The following is a 23,206-nucleotide window of genomic DNA, read 5'->3' on the forward strand; positions in this document are numbered from 1 at the left end:
TGATGACATGCCAATATTGTTTTGCATCCCTTGTCTCTCTCTCTCAAACTCAGTTCTAACTAGCTTGAAAATGATACTGGAGTACCACTTGAGTGTAAAAGTATGGTGTTTTCTGGTGCCCGGGAGATAAACTTGCCTTGTGAAGTAGGTTACACTCTTAGTACAGGTTATATTTATGCATTTTTATGCATATTAGCTTAATAATAGAGTTATTCATTTACTCTGCTTATATAGATGTTGTTTTTTGACTGAGGCAGATGGTTGGACCATATGGAGAGAAGTATCTGATTATGTGAAGAAATGTTGGTTTTTAAGCCAACCAGCAAACAACCAGAGATGGAATTATCACCATTAACCTGCGCTGTCACAGTCAAAACTCTGCAGCCTTTTCCCCTGTCTATTTGGAGATAAATATCTGGGTCATATCTCAGTTTTCAAGTTATATCTCAGATTTTAGAGCACATCACTGCTTTAATATGAGCGCTTGATTTTGTTGTTCTGCAGCAACTGAACATCTTACAGTGAAGACAGAGTTGGAGAGTAGTCTGTCTAGGGAGATACTGGTTTGTTTTTCTTAGCTTAGGAGGTTAACCCCCCCCCAACAAACATGCTGTCTGTGTGCTGTGTTGAAGATGCACTCATGCGAAGCCAGTGTTTGACATAATGTTGGACCAGTATGGAATCTGACTGGGAATATCAACGCTGATATGTGGTGATACACCGAGGCTGTCACAAAGGTTGCATCCATATGCTGTGCCACTCATTCGTGAAGCTGTGAAATTGGGTTGCATCCCAACTAGCCTGGAGACAGTATCGCTTTCACTTCTCTCTTTCCGTCTCTCTCTCGCTCCACCTCTTCTCTCTTCCTTGCTCTCTCTCAGCTTATCCCACTGAAGCATTTTTCTGGGAAGACGGAACAACTAATGTGGCATTAATAGGGTCACATCATCTCCAGGCAGCTCTTTCTTTCTTCTCCTTCCAGTGGCTGAGGCTGTTGTTTATATTTTTTTCAGATGTAGCTGTAGAAATGGCTTCGAAATCCCCCAGGCCAGCATCTCTCACATGTGCAGCCTGCCAGTTGATTTTTTGGCTGGTAAAGGAGGTTCTACCTTAGAGGTTGTTTTCTTTTTTGTTTTATTCAAATTTCAAGCACTGGAATTAAAATGCATCTCCCCTTTGCAAATTTAGACCTATTTCCAGACCTAATCTAGACCAATGTGATGATGCATTTGCTAGTGCCTTTTACAATAAATTATATGTGCTTTTTTTTCATCATTATTTTCAGGTTAGAGATATCAATTAAAAGTCTGGGTCAGGTATATAAAATTGTTTCAAAGTCATGAAAAACTGAGCAGTTTTCTCTCCTCTGATATATGGGGGGCATGTCTGCTGAAGGAGCTGAAGTTACGCTATGGTTATTACTAACGTCATATAGTAGTTTGGTTCTGTTCACACTGTTTGAGCAGCAAGTTTGTTACATTCTACAAGCCCTTTTTGCTCTTTCAGTCTAATAAATACATGTGTGAAAAAGGCTGTTAAATCTACAATCACGTAAACACAAGCAAGATATCTGTCGCTAACATGCTTTTAGTCATTTCAGCCAGTCATTTCAATGAGCTACCCTGCCTGCTGGTAGCTACTGCTCACTGCTTTGGGTGTGAGCTCTGTGCTAACGGTAGCTACTATTTCCTACTGCAGCAGCACAGCAGCTCTCTTGTTCCTCAGCTAGTGTGTATGTTCCTATTCTACTGATTGAGTGTCTGTAGCTGCGCAGTGGCTTGTTCTTTGACTTGGGGATGTGTGTACTTTTTGCTGCTGAGGTAGCTGCTAATGAGAGTTCATTGCTTTACATCAAGTTGTTGTTCTTTTATATTAGTGGGGGAGGGATTATGTTGTTAGATGTCTCTAGTGCATCATAAAGCATGCTTTAAGGCCCGCCCAAAAAATCTTGGACACAAAAATGTATAAAACATTTCAATGGTCTAACACTACAATTTATAGCACTACACAATTTCCAGTCTTTTCACACGTTTTCAGCAATTATTTTCTCACATTTATGATGTGTTTCTAAAGAAATCACTGATTTTGCTTTACCCAGACCCGATACTGCTTTAATTTAATCCAGGTAGATTCTGGCTAACTTCATTCTGTCATGATTCCTGTGAGTTCCCAGTCCTCATTTGTAACAACACAGTGTGACCAATCAGTATTAGTAAACTTAAGGAGCATATCATCGTTTAAGAAGTTTCTCTTTTCTGAATTCCTCGTCTCACTAAATCAGCATGAAATGTAATGCCATTTGCAGAGTGCAGTCTGAGACTTGATAGGCAAAAGGGGGAAAAAAAGTTTTAAACGTCTGTGAGTGTGTTTTTCTTCCTGCTGGCCTTTGAAAGATGCCAGTTAATCTGCTTACTCCTTTAATTGTGAGTGTAGGGGTTGGGCCTCCTCCCGGCCAGAATAAGGCTACTGATCCAGAAGTAAAACGATGACCACCACAGTTATTCCTTCCTTTAGGTTGTGCAAGCCCCCCCTTAGTCTTCTTTAGCCACCCCTCATCTCCTCCTCCTCCACCGTACCCTCCCTCAGAGGGAAGAAAGCTCCTTGTTCTGACAATAGACATTTTTTACCATATGTTGGCTTGACATCTTCATCAGGTTCACAGCAGGTTACCTTAGTTAACTTTCACTCCACTGCCTGATGGGATTTTCTCCCTCTGTTTCTCCAATCGGCCCAGGCTCAAAGTCTAGACGGCCTCCGAGGCAGGGTCCTTCCAGCCCTGTGTCCACAATGGCCGCATTGTGGATGCTTAGTAGCTGTAGCTTCCTCCCGTTACAGCGAACAGGCTAGTGCTAAAACAATGCTTTTGTCCGAGGGCGTACAAGGGGGGCCTAATCCACTACATACTGTGAAATAAATCTCTCTCAGAGATGAGAGAACGAGCGAGAGAAACGGAGTGAATGAAATCACTGCCAAGGAGGTTAGAGTGCAGCAGTTTAACCCCTGGCCAAGAAAGAGGGAGGAGAGGAGGCAAAGGGAGCGAGAGAAAGGAGGAACAAGGAGAGGCAGGCGCTACATCCCTTCATCTCCGGAGCACGGATGGAGGAGAGGGGCTGCCGGTGGCTTTCACAGCCTCTCTTCTCACCAGAGGAGCTGCTGTTCACCATATGGGATTTGGCCTCTCTTAACAAACAGGCCCCCTATTCACTCACAACACACATTCAGTCGTTCATGGAATAAGGTGAAAAAAGTGCATTTTTTATGCCTTTAGAACATTGGATGGCCATGAGGGCTCTAAGTCTGTGTTTGATTCACATAGTATAGAGAATTATAAACTAGAGGCTTTCATCTAAATGTGTATTCACACTGGATTTAGGGTTAGGTCTTTTTGTGTTTTACTGAAATCTCTCCCAGTCTTAAAGCCAGAACCATGCATTCGGGCCACTGTTATTGAGCTGCAAAGGTGATCCTATAGAAACACAAACGCAGGCCTCTGCACTGTGGGTGTGTTTTATGTTTATCATATGCTTTTCCCATGTTGCAAAGGCTATTTTTATAAAGCGTTACATCATTCAAAGTAAGCAGTTCTACTTTTTTAGTGACAACATGGCTCAAAGATTAATAACTTGCTGTGCTGCGCTGGGCAGTGCGAGGTTTCTGACACACTAGTGCAATGCGCCAACTTTTTCTCTTCTAGCCAGCAGCATTAGCAATGACATCCGCTGCCAACAGCTTCTTTTTAGCCTACTTGGAAATCCCAAGAACTGTAGATTTCTGCCAAGATGAAGATGCCAGCATTTTTCATTTTTTAGCCTACTTGGAAGTGCCAGTAAATTTATGCAGAGAATAGAGGAAATAAGACATGAAGGGGTAGGCTTATTTCTCCACTATCTCATGTTTCGGTGAACACATATCTTGCTAATTTATTCTGTTTAATCCCATCGCGTTTAAAGATCCACCTGAGTAGGTAGGAAGGAAGTGTCAGTTGGGAGCGGCAGAGTTCTGTCTCCCACTCTTAGCAAGCCATCCATTTCTTCCCTCATCCCATCCTTCCTCCTCCCACTCTTTCCCTGTTGCCCTGCTCTCAGTTCCCAGCACCCTTCACCTATTAACCCTCCTTTCTCCACACTCACTCTCCTCTGACTTTTAAAGAGGGGTGTGTCAGGAATAGCCAAAACATTGATTTTCACCATATCTACCACCACCACCACCACCACCACCCCTCTCTGCAGTATCTGTGGCACGGCTCAGGGGCCTCCCACATGTTACTCCCAACGTGACTGTTGGGGGTCAGCCATGCTTGAAGCCCTTAGAGATCAATGGACATGCTACCGTACAGTAAATATTCACTCCTGAGCTTGCTATCTTTATGTAAACATGCATGTACTTGTACAGTTTGTGCACACACATACGTGCACTTTGCAAACAGAGACCAAATGGTCACTCTTTGAGCTTTCGTCACATTTACCACCCTCCATTTCCTGGGGTGTGAATGGAGGAATCTAACTCTGGATAGGTGATTTCAATTCAATTCTCACCCACTGGATCTGTTTACACTCCACCAGGGTGAAATATGCTATAGGTTGTTTTCCCCTTGTCACTCGTGCAGCCACTGGTGCCACATCAAATTGACTGTTTTACAACAGCTCTTTGTAGATTTTGTCAACTGGAGGAAATACAATAAACACATTTTGAATCAGTTTTTGGGGACAGGTGACAGAAAGGATGTCTAACAAAGCAATGAGTCAGGCCTAATAAAGCATGGCTTGCAAGATATATGTTTGGACAAATAGGTGTCATGAAAGTGTAGGAAGTGGTTGATAAGTCTAAAAAAAGCTAGAAGTTACAATAGAGTGCCAAAGGGATGACATTTCTATGTAGGTTGACACAGAAGTTAGCGGTGCCCTGGTTCCCTCGTCAAAAAGCCTATGGGATTTTTCCATGGGATTTTTGATTATTGCAAAAAATGAACTCTGTGGAAAAAAAACATACATGCCAGTGGTTACCAATGGACCCGCGACCCAAAGTGACTTATGAATGTGTCAAGTATGTCAAACCACTTTATTTTGAACAAAGACTTTTTTAAGGGCCTCATATCATGTAAACCTCTTTTTTTTCCAGCTCACCAGCTACTTTATTGCCCTGTTTCTGGTATTACTTGGCCTATTAACAAGCTCTGCCTTTCCATTGTTCTCATGTCACAGGTCTTTAAGCAATAACAGGCACTTTTTTGGTTTCAGTGTGTTATATTTACTGAATTTACTAAATTTGTTCTACTGTGTTGTAAGCCCATGTGTTTACATTTAGTGAAATAAAATTGAATATGTGTTAATTTATCTTATGTGTGGACCTTGAACTATTGACTAAGGAGAAATCTGGACCCCCTGATTTGACCAGTTAGGAACCACAGGTTTATGATATTTGCACAATTTGTTCAGCAAGATAATATTTACAAGTCAACATCACTTTAAGAATTTTTGAAGCCTAAAGGCAATTGACAGAAGTAAAAAGCTAAGGGCTATAAACAAACTACATGACGGTTGAATGACTTAACACTCCCACCAAGGCTGTAAAGGCGTTCTTGGCCTGATGATGTAGTTTAGTCTCATTTAGCTACGTGCTAGCAACTGCCTTTTTAAAGACATACAAAAGCTTTAAATTCCACAAGTGGGGAATTAACTTATGTATTTTATGTCGCAGAGCAAAACGTGAAAGTCTCTTCATCATGTGTTAACCACAGACCTTATTTCAGGGTTCTAACAAAAAACTCAAAAACTCAAAAATCCCACTGACCTTGAGGAGGAAATGCTTATTCATTTCTGGGTTTTAGGACTCATTCCTGGGGTTCTCTGAGGTTATTGCATATTGGCATTTGTCAAACCTTTATCGAGTGCCCATGGACATGGCACTGTATTTCTGCCTTTTGCATTGTTTTAGATCTAAATGTGTTTATGCTTTCATGCTTGCATATGGCATTGCTTGTGTCCTCCAAAACCCCTGTATCTCTAATTTTGTCATTTTTTTATTATAGCTGACAGCTACCTACCATTGTCTGTTGCATGCATAACATGTTTTATGACCTTGTGAGCAAGCCAAAACCTTCATATAATGCACTTGTAAAATTCACAGCCTGTGTTTTGAAAATGCAAGATCCCACAGAGGCTGCAGCCAAAAATGTATTTACTGTGGATTCATGCTGTCCAGAATCCCTTCCCTGCAAACCAAGTACTGAAACATTTTGACAACATTCAAACAGAGAAAATTATGAGCATGTCATTTGCACCTCAAATATTTTTTTATGTGCAAAAGAGAGAATGGTTTACTACAGGCTCTGTATTTTGCATATTTCACAGTTGACAGTTGCAGTATTCAGAAATTAATTGTTCTGTTTTTTGGCCACTGCCACGTCGCTCTGTATGTGTGTGTGTGTGTTTGGAGAAGGGGAGGGTGGATTAACCGGTGCAGGATCTGTCATGGTGACATTTGTGTCCCCTGGCGGAGCAGCAGGGGTCCTCTTCACCCTTGTAACCTTCAACTTTCAGCCTTAACCCCCTTCGGGCCCCCTCTTGCGTCCACCACACGCCCCGCACGTCCAGAGGGAGGGGTGAACGAACGCAAAAGAGTGAATAAAATAAGGAGGGGGGGGGGCAGAAGTGAAGAGGACAGAGAGCTGCAGGGGAGGGCGGGATGAAGAGAAAGAAAGGTTGGGAAAGAAATAGAAAAATTGAGGCAAGCACAGGAAATAGAGTGGAGAGAAGAGAGACCAGAAATGAGGCAGAAGCGGGGGAAATGAGAGGAATATATAAAAAAAAATTATATATATATAGTGGAACCAAAGATAAGCAAGAGGTGAAATGATTGGCAGATAAATGTGGAGGTGGAGCAGAACAGCAAGAATGAGAGCCTGTTGGATAGAAAGTAAAGTGCACACAGGATGCAGAGGAGATATGAATGATGAAGGAAGGTGTTTGGTGGTGCTCTGAAGTTCTCACATGTCCTCCGGTGTGTGTTGTTACAGCTCACTGTTTTCTGTCTCCTGCTCTCTTTTTTCATGCCTCTCTCTCACTCTCTTTCCACCACTCTCCTATGTGACTCTGTGAACACACACGTTCAGCCATACATTTAAAATGGTTGGGAAAAGGTATGTTGATTTGAAGTTTATTTGGTCACACGACATGCTCTTATAGCAGGCTACTGTTGGAGCTTTCGTGCATGGTATGCAAGATATCCAAAGATGGTATCGAAAGATTTTTGCTTTTTATCTATATATACTGCTGGCAGTTGCCAAAAGTGATCTCATCCAAAACTGTTAATTGTAATTAAAAAATTGAAATGGTAAAACTGTAATTTTGTTATTGAGTTATTAATTTTTCTATTTTTTAACTGATCAGTTATTCATGAATCATCTTGGCACTATACTAGAGCCACAATGATGAATCAATTCATTGTCAACTATTAAATTAATTGCCTACTGAGTTGAAATCAATAATCATTTTGGGTTATTTTTAAAGGAAAAAAAAGTCAAAAATTCTCTGATTCCAGCTTCTTAAATGTGAATATTGTATGGATTCTGTACTCTTCCATGACAATTAACTGAATGCCTTTGGGTTGTGGACAAAACAAGACACTTGAGGACATCATATTGGGCTTTGGGAAATACTGATTAACATTTTTCACCATTTATTGACATTCTAAAGACAAAACAACTAATCAATTTTTCAAGAAATTAATCCATAGATTAATCGCCAATAAAAATAATCTTTAGTTTGCCGGCCCTATTTTGTATCTTACAGTAAATATTACAGCTGCATCATTATGCATGCATTCATTTACAGGGAGCATGCAGCTACAGGTTGTCACCTGTGCTCTTTCTGCATGAAAAGTTTAAATGTCTGCTGTGTAAAAATGGACACATCCAGTGTGTGTCCATTTTTCTGAAACTCAATTTCAGTCCTACTACTCCTGTATTGTCAAAAACAAAACAAAAAATCCATTAGATCAGCTGTGAACATGGATACTGACAAAGTAGAGATTTGAAGTTCCCTCTATTTTCATACCTCTACACTTGGCCAATCACTGCAGAAAGTACTGTAGGCATAGCTGCCGAAAGTTACAAACACTGGACCCCCCTACTCCCTTCTCTTCCTGTGCCTTTTCTTCAGTCCTGTATCACACTCCAGCAGCAGTTCCCATCCTCTCACCCAGTAAATCAGCATAAAATAGCCCTAACTGTGGCAGATCATAGGGTAGGGAGAATGGGGGGGGGGGGTCGGTCGGAGTTGGTGTGTATAGCTTTGAGCTCTGCTGCTTTTTTTCCTGTGCCGCTCTTTTCAAGATGGGGCCCATGAAATTATCCAACAGGATTATGTAAGGCATGATGGATTCTGCTGCGTCCTGTCATCCGTTGTCCATTGTATGCCTCTTTCTCTCAGGCAGCCTGGTGTGTTAGCCATGAAGCTACTTTACACGTTGTGTTTTATTACATGTCCTCTTTACTGAGGAAGGGCTCTTCTCCTCTGGCTTCATAAATTTCCTACATTAATGTTTTTGGCCATATGTGTAAAGAAAGAGTCATACCGAAATTTATCCTGTGTTAAAACGCTCATACATCTTTAGTTTAGGGATTTAATCAGCCTCATAGTTTATACCTGTTGAGCTATGTTACTGTTTTTCTGAGATCTATGCTATTAAAAGGTTTGGTACTTCCAGATCCACCTTCTCTCAGCCAGCTTTGTGTAGACAGAGGCGGGGGTGTGTTCATGAGCCTGTAGGCCTTTTGTATGTCCATGACAGTGAACCTGGCATGTGAGAGCTCGTCTCTTCAAACCCTCGCTGTTCCTGCTGAGGTCACAGGGTGACCTTGGAGCTGTGGAAGCCATGTTTACCAGAGACCCCTGTGTTCAGGCTATGGCTCGGTGGCTGCTTTCCTTTCAACCACATGGTCTAAGCCTGCAAGAAGCGAAGCTCATGTTTAGGTTTGGAAGCTTTAATAGAAATGCATGTTGCAAGAGTGACACTAAGGCAACAGTGCAGAAAAATAAATGTTTATTTTGTGCTGTTTGGTATATTTTTTTCCTGTGTCAATTTGCCAGTCCTGTCTTCAGCAATTTTTGTTTTTTTTTCTGACACTTGTACATTTTCTTCCTGTGATCTTAAAGGACCCTGAAAAGTTTAGGTGGTCCTCTTGGATCAGGGGACTGGACTGCTGGAATTCCAGTCCCAGTTTATTAAATGGCAGTACCTTGTTTTTCTGTTCTCTCTCTTTTATGTTTTCTTTCTTACAGACATCTTTGATTTTTATTTCATCAGTTAAATGTGTAACAGTAAAAGTTTGGTTCTACGCATAGTGTAAGACCAACACGCACATTTGTGCGCAAGTATTGCACATGCCTGCATATTTTTTTGTATACTACTTATTTTTGTTTATGCTTATACACAAGTTTATGTTTCTCAAAAAATACTGAATAATCAGTTTTTAAAAAATGAACAATGCCCATCTTCACTGCTATAATATTGAACTGTCAGTACTAAAATAATAACGCTCATTTATTTGTTGTACTCTTTAACATTTATATAAATCATTAATAACCTGAATATATTTGAAGCATAATCTTAAAACAAGAATGGTTATTCTAGGTTGACTGCAACTAATGAATTTTGTACATGACGATTGCAGCTTATAAACAAAACGTTTTTTGTTAAAATGTCTTATTTAGTTTGATCAGCAGCCTAAACCCCACAAATATACAATTAAAATTGCCATTTGTGATGCATTTATGTTCTGTATTTACACTCAGTAGCTGACCTAACTGATAATTGGCAATAGAATTAGTTGATTTTCTGTCAATCTATAAATTAAATAGTCTACTGCAGAACTTATGTTACTTATTATACTTATAAAAACGATCTCAAATCCCTGTTACAGTGATAAACCTTTACCAAAATAGCTTGGCTTGTATCAATGTAGGAATAATTAAGCAAATAAACTAGAGTGTGTGTTGATACGACTTTCTTAAACGTGCATGATTTGGTGTATAATATAAGCTATCATATCTACACTGAGTATATAGATTAGCATATTTACAGCACATACTGCTCAGACACTCTCTTGTCTTTTACTGAGCACTGCTCCGTGTGTGTGTGTGTGTGTGTGTGTGTGTGTGTAAGTATATAAGTGTAAGTGTGCGTGTGTGTGTGTGTGCGTGCACAGCCTCGCAGCAGCCACCCTTGCCCCCACCCCTCTCATTAATATGTATGTGTTCTGAGGCAGCTAGCGAAGACGGTGTGTTTCTCACCCGCTGATTAATGCTGTCTGTCAATTACCTCTAGATCCAACCGTGCTGTGGAGCTTCCCCCAGGACCACACAGACCAGGTTGGAACACACTCTGCTTTTTCATTCTTTTCTCACTCTCTTCCTCTCGCTCTCTCTCTCTCTCTCTCTTTCCGAATCTCTCTCCCTCACTCGTTCACTTTTGCAGACAACCTCTACCTCCTCCTCCTCTCCAATCTCCCTTCCTTGCCTAATGCCCTCACTCACCCTGCCATCCTGTGGTAACCTCCTCCCCAACACCTATCACCACCACCACCACCACTACTCTCCTCCTCATCCCTATCAGTACTTCCTCTTCTTCTCTCCTCCTCCTCCTCCTCCTCCTCCTCCTCCTCCTCCTCTTCTCTGTCTCCCTCTCTGTCTCATTGTACGTCTGTTGCTGGTAATGAAAAGCAGTGAGCAGGTCTTCAATAACCGACGAATCAGTAATTATCATGCAACCGTGACAGGAATGCACACCTCTGTTTTCCCCTCTGTCTCTCTCTCTCTCTCTCTCTCTCTCTCTCTCTCTCTCTCTCTCTCTGTTTGTATCTCTTGCTTTTTCTCTCATTGTGCTTCTCTGTCTGCTTCCCATTGTTTCACATTTATAGCATTATCGGGTTCATTTTCGAGCTGAAAGCAAAACCTGCAGCTGTTTTGCAATATTTTTTGGAACACCATGTTCCTCCTAAACCAGTCAGAGGGAAGTATTGCAGGCTTACACCTCAGTATCTCCCACTAGTCTCTATTGTTTAAGAAGCACATTTTGATTAGTACATTGTGTAAAGGATGAATCCAACTCGGGTCTTATGTTTGTATCTTTAGTTATTATTTCTATTGATTGTAATAGCCTTGAACTCCTCAAAGTAGTAGTTGGGATTTGGGAAACTTCCACAATAAAATCTGATGGGGCAAAAACCAACTAGCCAACCAGTTCACAACAAACCAATCAAAACTTCTTGATTTGGAAATAAACTGAAAGTAAGTTTACCCAAACTTTCCACTATATTCCCTTACTGTGTGTGTGCACAACTGTGGTAAGTACGGTGTGTCAAAGTTTAACCAGGAAGTCTGTCTATAACCTGTAATGAATGTTTACAGTGAATGGTTTGGGTAATATTCTTTAATTCGCCTTTGTTACCCTGAGAGATGCACAGCTTCTGTTGGCAGATTATTTTTATGATCAATACAGCATGAAATGGCCAGTCCACTTTTGATACAGATTCTTTGTTTATAATAAGAAAACCTACAAGGGAACTCTGAGAGAACAGACCTCCACCAAGGGCTAATGGCCAAATCTTGTAATAGTAACAAAAGTGAAAAATATATTCTGTATCTGCCCCATGGTTCAGATCTGATCAAAAATGTATTGGATTTTTCTTTGGCCCATACTGCACCCTTACAACAAGTTTCATAAAGACTGGGCTGTAGTTTTATGTAATCCAAAAAACCAAAACATAACCAACTTGATGAGGGTGATGAATAGAATTCTGTGTTTCTGTTACCAGTTTACAGTACCAAAGCAATCCCAGACCTCCTGTTACCTGACATAAAAATAAATCCAATAAGTTCCACGCATTGTAGTATACTGATCTAGATTTGGGAAATGACACTGGTAGTGTTTCAGCACCTGATAGTGGTCTTCCAGAACTGTATCAGGAGATAAAAAGTTATAACGATGCATCCCTAGTTTTGTCCTCATGGGGGTTTATTTAACCAGTCTGTTGTCTAAATGCTTGCTAAATGTTTTTTTTTTTTGCCCCATCTTAATCCCTTTTCAATTATGTCACTTCAGTTAACTTGGTGAGGGGTGTTATTGATAGAATTGATGGCCAAAACTACAAAATAAGTTGTCGTGAACCCAAAAAACCCCTTATGCCAATCTCAAGTCTCATCAGCTCCCTCAGGGGGACAACATGCACATATGCAAAAAGAAAAAAAATCCTTGGAATAATATAAATTGATTTGATATCTCTTTTATTTAAAAGCCTTGCTCTTTACCCTTAGAAAAAATACACCACCTCAGCAGGGTGTCTTTGTTATTTCTCTCTGGCTTCACCTTCAAAGAGCCACAGTCTAGATCCAACTTGATCAAAACAATCACACAGCCTGTAATAATATGTGTATTAAACTCTATGTTGTGCACATCACGCTGTAGGTAGATGAGGTTGACTCATTCTCCTGTTGTTGCTCCAACATGTGATGACTCCATGACTCCTGCTCACCGCTGCTGTGGCTTCTTCAGGCAGCTTGTGTGTGTGTGATTTTTGCAGTGGCAGTTAGTTAGTTCTAAGAATGACAGACAACTACAGATTTATAGAATAAAAATAAAAAAAGACATATATTTCATGATCCCAAAGTGGCAACAGCACAAAACAGGTCCTGGAGCACTCTGTGGACAGATGACTGCAGCAGACCATCCATGGGCCAAAGAGAAAAAATGGACATCTAGAAAAAAACTGGAGAGAAAGACAACAATATGTGCGTAGGCTAACTATCTCTCAACACAGCAGCCGAGCCAGTGAGTTTAAGCAGCTCTCTTGCCTCTCTGATCCACTTTGAGGAATAAACGGGCTTGTAGAAAGACGCTTCAGGCGATGTCTGCCTGCCCCACAAGAACCAGAGCATGCTATCAGAGTAAGAGGTAGAGGGAGTGAGGGAACGAGAGTGTGAGCAAGAAATTACACACTTGCAGAGGTAGGCACAGGAAATTGAAGTGATGGAGAAGGAGTAAAAAAGAGCAGCTGAGCCCAAGAGAGATGAAATAAAAAATAGTGTAAACATAGTGCATGTGTTGTCACGGGTCTGCCTCATCCTTCCTCTCTGACATGTCTCTCTTTTTAGCCCCCCCACAACTTTACTTTTCTTTCATTCTGTTGTCGACCAGATCGTTTGTGTGGATAAGATGGCCCTTAAGATGGCTAGTTAGCGTGCTGTGTACAGAGGGATTGGCCCTTTCCCCCATATACATAAAGGCTGTATTCACAGGCCTCATTACCAGGATTAGGGCTCCTTTCCTCCTTTGTGGGGCTGAAGGCTGGAGTCCTCTGTAGCCACAGTCTCTGTCTCTTTCTGTGGCCCGAGCTGGCCAGCATATGGCAGCAGCAGCCAACAGTCTCCACAGAGGGGCTCAGAGCTCAGAGCAAGGCCTCCTTTTGTTTAGGCTGTTATTGTTGCTCAGCGTAATGACATTTGTAGGCCGTAGGATCGGGGTGGAGGGGTTAGTCTACCCCAGGGGAGAGGGGGAGAGAGAGAGGGAGACAGAAAGAGGGAGAAAGAGAGAGGGATGGAAGGAGGGGGGACAGGCAAAGACATGCAGACAGACAGGAGTGTGGATTATGGAAATATGAATTGATTTTTTTTCTGTTCTGTGGTAGAATAGAAAGCTCAAAGGAGAACAGACTGCAGGCTGGCTGGCACGTCGGGGTGGTGCTGGGGAAATATGAAGTGAGAGGCGCTTGCTCCCTCTTTCTCTTTCTCTCTTTCACTCTTTTTCTTTTTCCCTGCTGCTCCCCCTATTCTTCCCTCAGCCCCTGAGACTCTTGATGCCCTGGTCATCCACAGATGCCACTTGGATAGAGAGGGAGAGATGGAGAGACGGAAGAGAGAGAGAGTGAGAAAGAGAGAGAGAGAGAGAGAGAGAGAGAGGGAGGGCAAGAGAGAGGTGGCTAAAGCATATATTTGAATCGCAAGAAGGTTTTTTTTTGCAAATGAAGCAGACAGATGGAAATCTGTCTGTTTCCTCTCAGATCTCATCCCAAAGTTGTGGAAAAAACACAGCAGACAGAACGCACACACACATACGTGCGCAGTGACACACACACACACACACACACACACACACACACACACACAGAGAGAGAGAGAAAATGGTTCTGCCATTTAATTCTAGCTAACCACAGTTTGGTGTATAGAGGGCCCACTCCTCTGTAAAGAACAGAGGATAATATGATAAACACTCAGCAAGTTCCACAAACAGACATCCATTTGAAAACTTAAAGAGACTGTGAGCAGCTCTGCAGTACTTAAAAATGATAAGTTGCACACACAGATACACCCCTCTGCACATTGCTGTACTTCCCTCTCTAACTCTGCAGGCAAAAACATATTTTTAAGGTTGACAGGCTCCAGTGCCACCTTTGCATTTATAATGTGTTTGATTTTTCTTTCATTTCCTAACATACACATATCTGTGTTTGTCTTTCTGTTTGTTTATTTAGTTAGCTTTGGGTTGTCCTGATGTCCTTCCCAGCTGTCAGCCCACCATGGATTTAAAGGGTTAAACAAACAAGTCTATATACTACTCAGCTTTAATTGACTTCTCTCCATAAAAATGGATCACATTTGAAGTTTATTAAGTTGCAGTTGCAAAAGTAAAGTGTTTTACAGGTCATTTTTTTGTCAGATTTTAAAAGATGCTTGTAATTGTGAGTGTAACAAAGAAATTATATTATAGGCATTATATACAAAGGTGTCACCTCAGTGAGCAAAAATTAAAGGAATTATATTAAGCATTGATGGGAAAAAAAGAGATAAGAAAGAAAATACCTCAGGGGTTGTGGCTGCAAGCCTGGGAAACTTAGTGTACTTCCATCAAATCCCTAATGAAGAGAGATATGTGTACAAAACAAACCAGATTTTTTGTTTGTTTGCTGTTATAACTCCTGAGCATAAATCAGTATTAACTGGGACACGATACTCCTGCTGGAGGATGTGTGGATCAACTGTGGTCAACCATGGCCACTTATTTGGCACTGTCTATATATTTAGCTGTGAGGCAAAGTGGAACTTTTAATCTCATACTGGATTACTGGATTTTAGTAGTGATGGGAGGTGCTCTTACATGTTGTTCATAAATGCTGATTGTCGATACATATCAATTTTGAATATTTTAAATGGTTTCAATACTCATTTTCTGTGGTATTTGACACGTGTACCAGTTGCGCTTTCTCGTTCTCTTATTATTGTTTACTTCAGTCACTGTTCTCTGCGACTATCCAAGAAAAATTAAGTTGTTGTAATCATGTTATAGCCTTGTTATATTTATCCTTTAATTAAAAAAATAAATTGTATTCCCTCAATGTCATTTTTAAACAAAAAACATTTTCAAATGCTGCCCATAGAAAGCCCCCCTACCTTTCATAGACACTGTCACCCATCTATTCTCCAAGGAAATGGATGGAAATGGCTGAAATAGGACTGCTACCTTCACAAAACTGACACTACACACTTGCAGTTGCACGCTTTTTTGTTCTAGTAATGCACACTCCATCCATGTTGTGTTTTCTTGCACCTTCCTTACAGTTAGGAGTTAGCTTTTTACCTCCAGTTTACTTGCATATCTCACATGTGCATGCCCTCACATGCATACACAGGGAGATAAGAGTTTGTGTTTTCTCTCTTGGCATATTGTCATCATGCGTCATTCTGGTTCAACCTGTTGGTGTTCCTGTTGATCTTTTCCTTATTTTTCACTCTCCAATCCTGCATGTCTCCTTCTCCACCTTCATAACTCTCTTTATGCCCATCTTTCTTATTTTTTGGCAGTATCCCTCCATCTCCTCTGTTCCTTTGTATCTCTTACTCCCAGCTTTCTCATTCCCAAACACCTCTTCTCATATTTCGCCTCTAAAGACACTGTTGCAGGAAATTGCAAATTACATATAAACCACCAGCCTGGTTGCAGCATAATATCCAGAGAGAAATAAAGGAAATATTGAATAATGAATAGATTTTACTCTCAGCTATGAACTAAAGTTGATGTTAACTCTCTATGGCCATTCCACACATTTTAATAGGGAACCTTTGATCTTCCTGCTGCATACTGCATGAAATTGAACACATTACATGCTGTTTTTCATTTATAGCAAGGCTGTAGTAGGTGTGATTTGATCCTAAAAGGAAATCTATGCTTTGATACAGACATATATATGTTGCTATGTATGATCAGTTTGTGATATTTATTACACTCCGGTACTTATGTCGTGAAAAATGTAGTCATGTACTTTTCCCCTCCACATGAGCAATTTTCTTGTGACTTCCTACATTTCCTAGTAGGCCTTTTTTATGAGCCTGTTGCATTTGGAAACATGTAGGTGGTGAAGAGAGCAATCGCTGTAGCAAAGAAAAAGTTTCCCCAGTTGAGAAAAACTGAGTCACAGACCTTATTTAAAGCATCTTGTGTGTTGATGCTACTTTGCATTTTGGAATAATTAGCTTAGGTGGAGTAAGTGATGTCTTTGCTTCTTCGATGATGGCGATTTTCCTCGTGTAAGTGTTATATTTTGGTGCAAAAATGGATGTTTACAGCAGGTGTTTTAGTTTGTAAAAATATTTCCTTGTATTACACGTCATTGTATCACAGCTTCCAATGTCTAATGTTCTGTAATCTGCTTTGGGCAAGTTAGACATAGGAACAAGGCAAATATAGCAGCTGTCTTCAGAATTTAACTATCACTTTACCTTACGCCATCTTTAAAGCAGTTTTAAATGCTTGTTGTTTATTTTTTTGCCTCATTTATTGATATGTTATTCAAATGATCCTATTCTTGTGCTTATTTAGTTTTAACCACTGTCAAGTTTATGGAGATGCCACGACTTCAGGCTAAACTTGGCTTATTTTCTGTTCACGTATTCCTGTATATCCATCTCTGCTCAAAAGCCCACTGTGTCATCAACCAGACAGGAAGAGAGAGAGGGACAGACGAAGAGAGAGAGAAGAAGAGAGGCAGCGAGTCTCTCGAGGCTTCAACCTTGGCAACTCTGAGTGTTGCTCTGACACCGTGCTCCATCAGGACAAGCTGCCTGACATGATGTGATTGGTGGCCACAGCCCTGGACAGGCCCCTGGGTGGGGGAGGCGGGGAAGGGGGCTCAATTGGGTGGGTGAGGTAGCAGTGGTCTGAGGGATGGAGGTAAAGGAGAAGAGCTGGTGATTGGTGACTTCAGCCCAGAGGGAGCTGAGTGTCGACCCTGAAGAGAGGAGGGGATAGTGGGTGAGAGTGGTGGTTGAGGAGTCAATATGGGTGTGTGGAGGTTCAGTAGCAGGGGGCCAGAGATGCTAACTTGAGACAATGATTTGTGACCCTCAGGTGAGACCTTGTATAGTACCCAAAGGTTATCGTGATACAGAAAAGGAGAAGAGGCAGGCATAAGGAGGTGGAAAATGGGAAGTAGATTAGTTTAAAGGGAGATTTATTAGAAAAAAACTGGTAGACGGTAAAGCTGGAGGGAGGTGAAGAAGTCATGAGATTGGAGGAATGGGGAGGTTCAAAGATGACAGCAAGATAAGAGGTATGTGAAGTGACAAAATGGGAAAGAAGTTGAGAAATGATGGAGGACAGAGAAAAACAGTAAATTAGTTTGGCATCCTAGTTTTAGAGGTTATATGTTTACATAAATACACAAATTTACAAGTTAAAATTAAGGGGAAGTGAGGGTGATTAAGTGTGACGCGCCATTTGTTGTTGGTTTTGCAAAGTACATCATTTATCCTGATTTTAGTGCTTTGTAAATAAGATTTATTGTTAGGCTATTATTAGGTATGTTTTTGCTGTTCAAATTACAGAGATGATATGTTATGACTTGTGCATTGTTTAAGGCAGAACATAGCAGGGCAAGATGTTGGCATAAGGTATAGAGCTTCCTCTCGATATGCGTGTTCAGTATTCATTTGTATTCCATTGTTGCTGTTGCTCTTGCTGTTGCTCAGCGATGTGGTGGTTGGTCTTTGTGATATTTGCCCAGCCCCGCCTACACTGTGATTGGACGGCTGGGTAATAACTGTCTGTGACGACAACTACAGTGTTTCACCCAAAACTGGATAACTTTCAACATGCTTCGATCAGAAGAAACATCAAACATGCAGCTAGGGCCTCTGAGCGGTTCGTCGATTATTTCGTTGTTATGCTCTTACCCGACCATCATCATCACTGCCAGAGTTTACTTCTGTAGAATCCAGTATTTCCGTTTTTTCTCATTAGTCTTGTTCAGCTGTGAAATGGGCTTAGGCACGCAGCTCAGGTGGAAAAGCATTACAATGTGCAGTTTATTTTCGGATAATATTACATTGGAGATCAAATGTATTTTTCACTTGAGGCATTCCACGTGCCTGAACATAGAGTTTACTTGCCCTGGGCAAGTGTTAATGTCTGTGACATGAAAAAAATAAAAATGCTTCGGTGCACTCATAATGCTATCAGGTAGAGTACACTTGTGCACCATAGTGATTTAGTTAACCAAGGAATAACGTGCAGATTTTTTCTCCCATCAATCAATTGACTGGCTGTTGAGTATGTACAATTTTAGTCAAGCTAGATTGTCTGTGATTGATTACGGCCGTACTTGCAGTGCATAGCACAGAGGAGACTCTCAGTGCCCAGTCATGCTGAGGGCATTTGTAACATAGTGTAAATATGTGGTGATCCTATGAAAAAAAAAACAAATGTAAACATAGCCATTGTGGCAGTTGCTTACTGTTGGCTTGTCACTAGCATGGTATTGCAATATTTTGGTTATGTAAAACACCAATAATTGCTTAAATGGGTGATATCCTCAATGACTTAAGACACCACGTAGTAAAGTTTGTGTATGCTGAGTGTAGTTGACAGAAGAAGGCCTTGGGAAAGTTGATAGCAGTGAAGGAGATGGTGCTGCAGAGAAAAGTACAGCCCCTCTGTCAGGCCAGAGTCTCTTCACAAGGGCCAACTTCCCCACCCATCCTCAGAAATGATAGGAAACACAAAGTAGTGATGTGTTGTGACGAGATGTTGAGAATGAGCATATTTTGCCGGCTTTTTGGGTGCTGCTACAGCCCGTTTTGTGAAGCTGTAACAGCAAGGCACGAGGTGTGGGAAACTGAGAGATGAAAAAGATGGTAATTCATACCTTTTTTTGTGTTTGTGTGTGGAGGGAGGTATAGGCCTAAATGTGTGTGTGTGTGTGTGTGTGTGTGTGTGTGTGTGTGTGTGTGTGTGTGTGTGTGTGCACTTATTTGTGTACATGTATGTGTGTGATGTCTCAGCGTGTCACAGGGGCTCTTCTTTCCCCTTCACTGCACCCTGACAGCAGTGTCAAACAAGGCCTCATATGATCTGTGTATGTCTTTGAGAATATGTGTGTGTGTGTGTCTGGGTTGATGGTGTTTTTATTCTTCTTCCTAACCCTTTTCACCTCAGATCCCTGGGGTGTTCCAGGGTCTTGCCTAATGGACAGTCTCGCCCCACTAAGCTGGCCTTTGGCTCAGGCACTGAGCCGGACGCCTAAGTAGGGCCCTTTGTTGCTCATGGGTCCTGATTGCACTGACCTCTGGGCTGGCTTCCTGGGAGAAGATGGGTGGTGGAGACGAAAGAAGAGAGCAGGGGAAGTGTTTTTACGGCCCGCTGCTCACATCTCTCCAGCATCGCCCAGTGACCGGCGGAAAGAAAGCGGTGGTGTGTTTTGGTCAGTGGACAGTTGTGGATTCAGCTACACATGTATGTTGACTTCACTGCCATTCTGCCCCCAGAACAATTGTTTCAGAAGCAATGTGCCATAAATTGATGTTGAATGTGTACTTAACTCGTTCGTAACTGGTCAACAATGACCATTTTGATGGATTATAGAGGTGACACAGCATGTACAAAAAGTTAAATAGTTCATGAAGATTGTCTCGTTAGGCCTCTGTTGTGGCAGTAGCTGTGGTTGGAGGCATTTTATTTTGGGGTTGTCTCTCCAATGAACATGATATCCCAAGAACACCTTCAGGGAATTCCCCCATTTCTGGTACACACATCCACCTAAACTCAACAAGGTTACTGTGAACCTGTGTTTGTCTCATTCTCCTGAACACTATACCTTAGAACGCTTTGAGGAAATTCCTTTGACCCAACTTATTTGAATGGTCAAATGGTCAAAGGTCAATATTTTTGGCCATAATTCATATGCTAATTATGACAAAATTTCACACAAATGTCTTGTAGAATTAAATGATGAAGTGATGACATCTTATGTCAAAAAGGTCTAAGTTAAACTTCTCTCTGACGTAATATTTGCTAATACCCTTTTCTGGCTATTGCTCCTCGCCGTAACTCAGGAACAGAAGGAGAGACATTTGGTCAGATACTGTATTGGTGACACTAATCCTGTGTCCGTCTTGAAACTGTGCTTATCGTATAGATCTTCTGTGCTTCTGTGTCTAAAGCATCTATGTTTTCAAATATGTAGCTTGTTTGCAGCAACACCCACATTTTAAGCAACTGTCATGGCTCCATATGAGTTTGGACGGACGTGGATGTAAACTGTAACTGCAACTTGACTAGTTTGTGGAAGCATAGAAGCACGAGTTGGTAATTCTAGTTTATCAAGAGACTTTAAACATGCAATTATGTAACTACTGTTGTGGTCTGTTTGAAACAGTTTTTGTACACATGACCACAGATAGGGAACAGAGATTTTAGAATTAGGAACAAGGAGATTGTTAGTCATGTGGCAAAACATTTTTCAGCCCTTTTTTGTAATGAATTCTACAACATTTGTCAGAGCTCCTTGTTGGGTCTAATACATGCAATATGCAAGTGATTGGCTGACCAACGCTGCATACATGTAACAAACGCACACACACGTCTGTATTGTGTAATGTATATGAAGTTAGAAGAAGGTAGAAGGTAAATTCATTAGTAATTAGTAAGTTTCAAAAACGAAATAAAATTCATCCTTGATGCTGCTACATCTTTGGAGTGGAAGGATAAGTTGATTAAAATCAGGAGCTACTATGAAAATTCAGTCCGGTTGCTTGAGCATGTTGCTGCTGGTTGTATCATTCAATTCCTGCAGTGCATTTTTTGAATTTGCATCAGAGTCTTGTGTCCTTATGCCTCCCAACAAGATCCGCCCATCCATTGCAATGGTTTGGTCCCAGAATTTTACCATGTCTCTGTAAGGATGTGTGCAGAGCCAATCTCCTGTTGCTGAGTGAGTCCCAATCGCATTGCATCCACTATTCTCCTGTGACCCGACATTAGCCAGAAGAAGGCTTGGTAGAGGAACAGCTGTCAGTCTCTCTTCCCTCTCTTCGTCCGGCACTTTCGGTTTCGTTTCTCCTTTGTGGTCTGACTGGCCGCTCAGTGTATGCCATTTTGTCCATCCTCTTGCAGTCTGCTGCATTCAGTCCAAACCCTGCACAATGTTTCCCGATGTTGATAAGAGCTTGTCTATTGTGAAAAAGGAGCTACATGCTGCTGCATCTACTTGCGCTGCCATTGTCATAGCAATATATGTATAAATGCTGCCAAACTCTTTAAGTATAATGGCTGCAGTCACAGAGAAAAAAAGAGTGCATCTACACTCGGAAACAGGTTGTCCCTGTCAACCAGGAAGCTCATTTACAGTATCAGATGCCAGACTTACCCTAACCACATACTGCTGTTGCCAACAGAGCTATCACACATACAACAATGTGGCTTAATTGGCGTCCATTTTTCCTTAACGACCTGATACATGGCACAACCAGCAGCCACCGGCCAAAGACATAGATAGAAGCGATGGCACAACAAATAGGGTGTTGTGTAAAGGAAGAGAAGGATGGAGAAAGGGGGGAGAATTAGATGGAGGAAGAGGAGGGTGCAGCGATGACCTGACCTTCTCTGCTAGATTCCGTGTACATCTGTCAATGAGACGTCCACAACCAAATGTTTAGGAGCCAGTGCTGCACTGCTGCCCTCCTGCTGAGCTTCAATGTATACATTCTTTGTGTATATGTGTGTGTGTGTGTGTGTGTGTGTGTGTGCGTGCGTGCGCGTGCAAGAGTGTGTGTGTGACGCCATGTGTTAGAGGCAGGCCCACATCAGGGTTCATACAGTCGAGCTAAGCCCAGTGGGAGCTGAAAGCTTAAAGAAGGAAATCCCCCCCGGCTGCTTGGTGCGCACACACACACACACACACACGCACACACACACGCACACACGTGCTCGCTCTCTCTATCCCTCTCCCTCTCCTCCTGGCACTTCATTAATGAAGCCCATGCTTGTATGTTTGGGGCATATGCAGCTCTCTTGGCCCAACACTACAAGTGTGTGTGTGTGTGTGTGTGTGTGTGTGTGTGTGTGTGTGTGTGTGTGTGTGTGTGTGTGTGTGTGTGTGTGTGTGTGTGTGTGTGTGTGTGTGTGTGTGTGTGTGTGTGTGTGTGTGTGTGTGTGAGGGAGTGAGACATCTCTCCCTATCACATGGTAATATATTCAGTGGAAGATCTCGGCAGAGGCATAATACTGCCGCTCTCCCCTGTCTGAGCCCATCTGTGATATGTAGAAAGGACATCAGCAGGACAGGTTATTAGCACTGGAATAATGCACACTGTTATTGTTGACGCCATATACTTATTCTCCAAGCAGTGTGCCCCTTCACCCCATAACATAAATAAATACATCCATTGTGGAATAAGCAGAAAATAAATTAGTGCAGTACGATGGACTGCATGTATACTACCTCAGAGGAATTTTTTTATATTAGAGGTGACTCATTAACAGCTGATAGACGGGGGAAGGAATTTGGGGCTGGACAGTAGGAGGTTAAGGGGATGTTATCCTTCTTGTTAACACAAATTGATGAATTCAAACTACATATGCGTGATAGCCTAAAGAGGGGGAAAAAACACAATCCAAGCATCATTTTATCCTTATTAAATTTGAGCAAGGACAACTCTGAGGGTAAATGCAGTGGCTTCTGGGATGTTAATTTTTCCAGTGACGTTTCAATTCAAGAGGGTAAGGTAAGGTGTTGAGGCCAGTGGAATGCGTGCTGTCTCGCTTCACAGGAGAGCAAAACTAAGGCTTTATCTGGAATGTCCTTAAGGGTCCAGAAGTGCAGATTTGAAAGTCACATTTTTTTCAGCAAACAGTGCTGCCATAGAGATGGCACATACACATA

At 41.7% G+C, this 23,206-nt stretch overlaps 1 protein-coding gene across 2 annotated transcripts in view; it reads left to right on the top strand.

Moving 5' to 3' along the window:
• dennd1b (DENN/MADD domain containing 1B) overlaps positions 1-23,206 on the top strand; it is a 119,875-nt gene that overhangs the window by 15,730 nt on the left and 80,939 nt on the right. For both annotated transcript variants that reach the window (XM_042515126.2, XM_042515132.2), the window contains exon 3: positions 10,327-10,370. In XM_042515126.2, coding sequence (XP_042371060.2) covers positions 10,327-10,370 — 44 coding nt within the window. The remainder of the gene's footprint in view (positions 1-10,326; positions 10,371-23,206) is intronic.

The sequence above is a fragment of the Plectropomus leopardus genome, chromosome 5 (assembly GCF_026936395.1).
Source record: "Plectropomus leopardus strain MGB_pleo_1.0 chromosome 5, ASM2693639v1, whole genome shotgun sequence".
Classification (NCBI taxonomy): Eukaryota; Metazoa; Chordata; class Actinopteri; order Perciformes; family Serranidae; genus Plectropomus; species Plectropomus leopardus.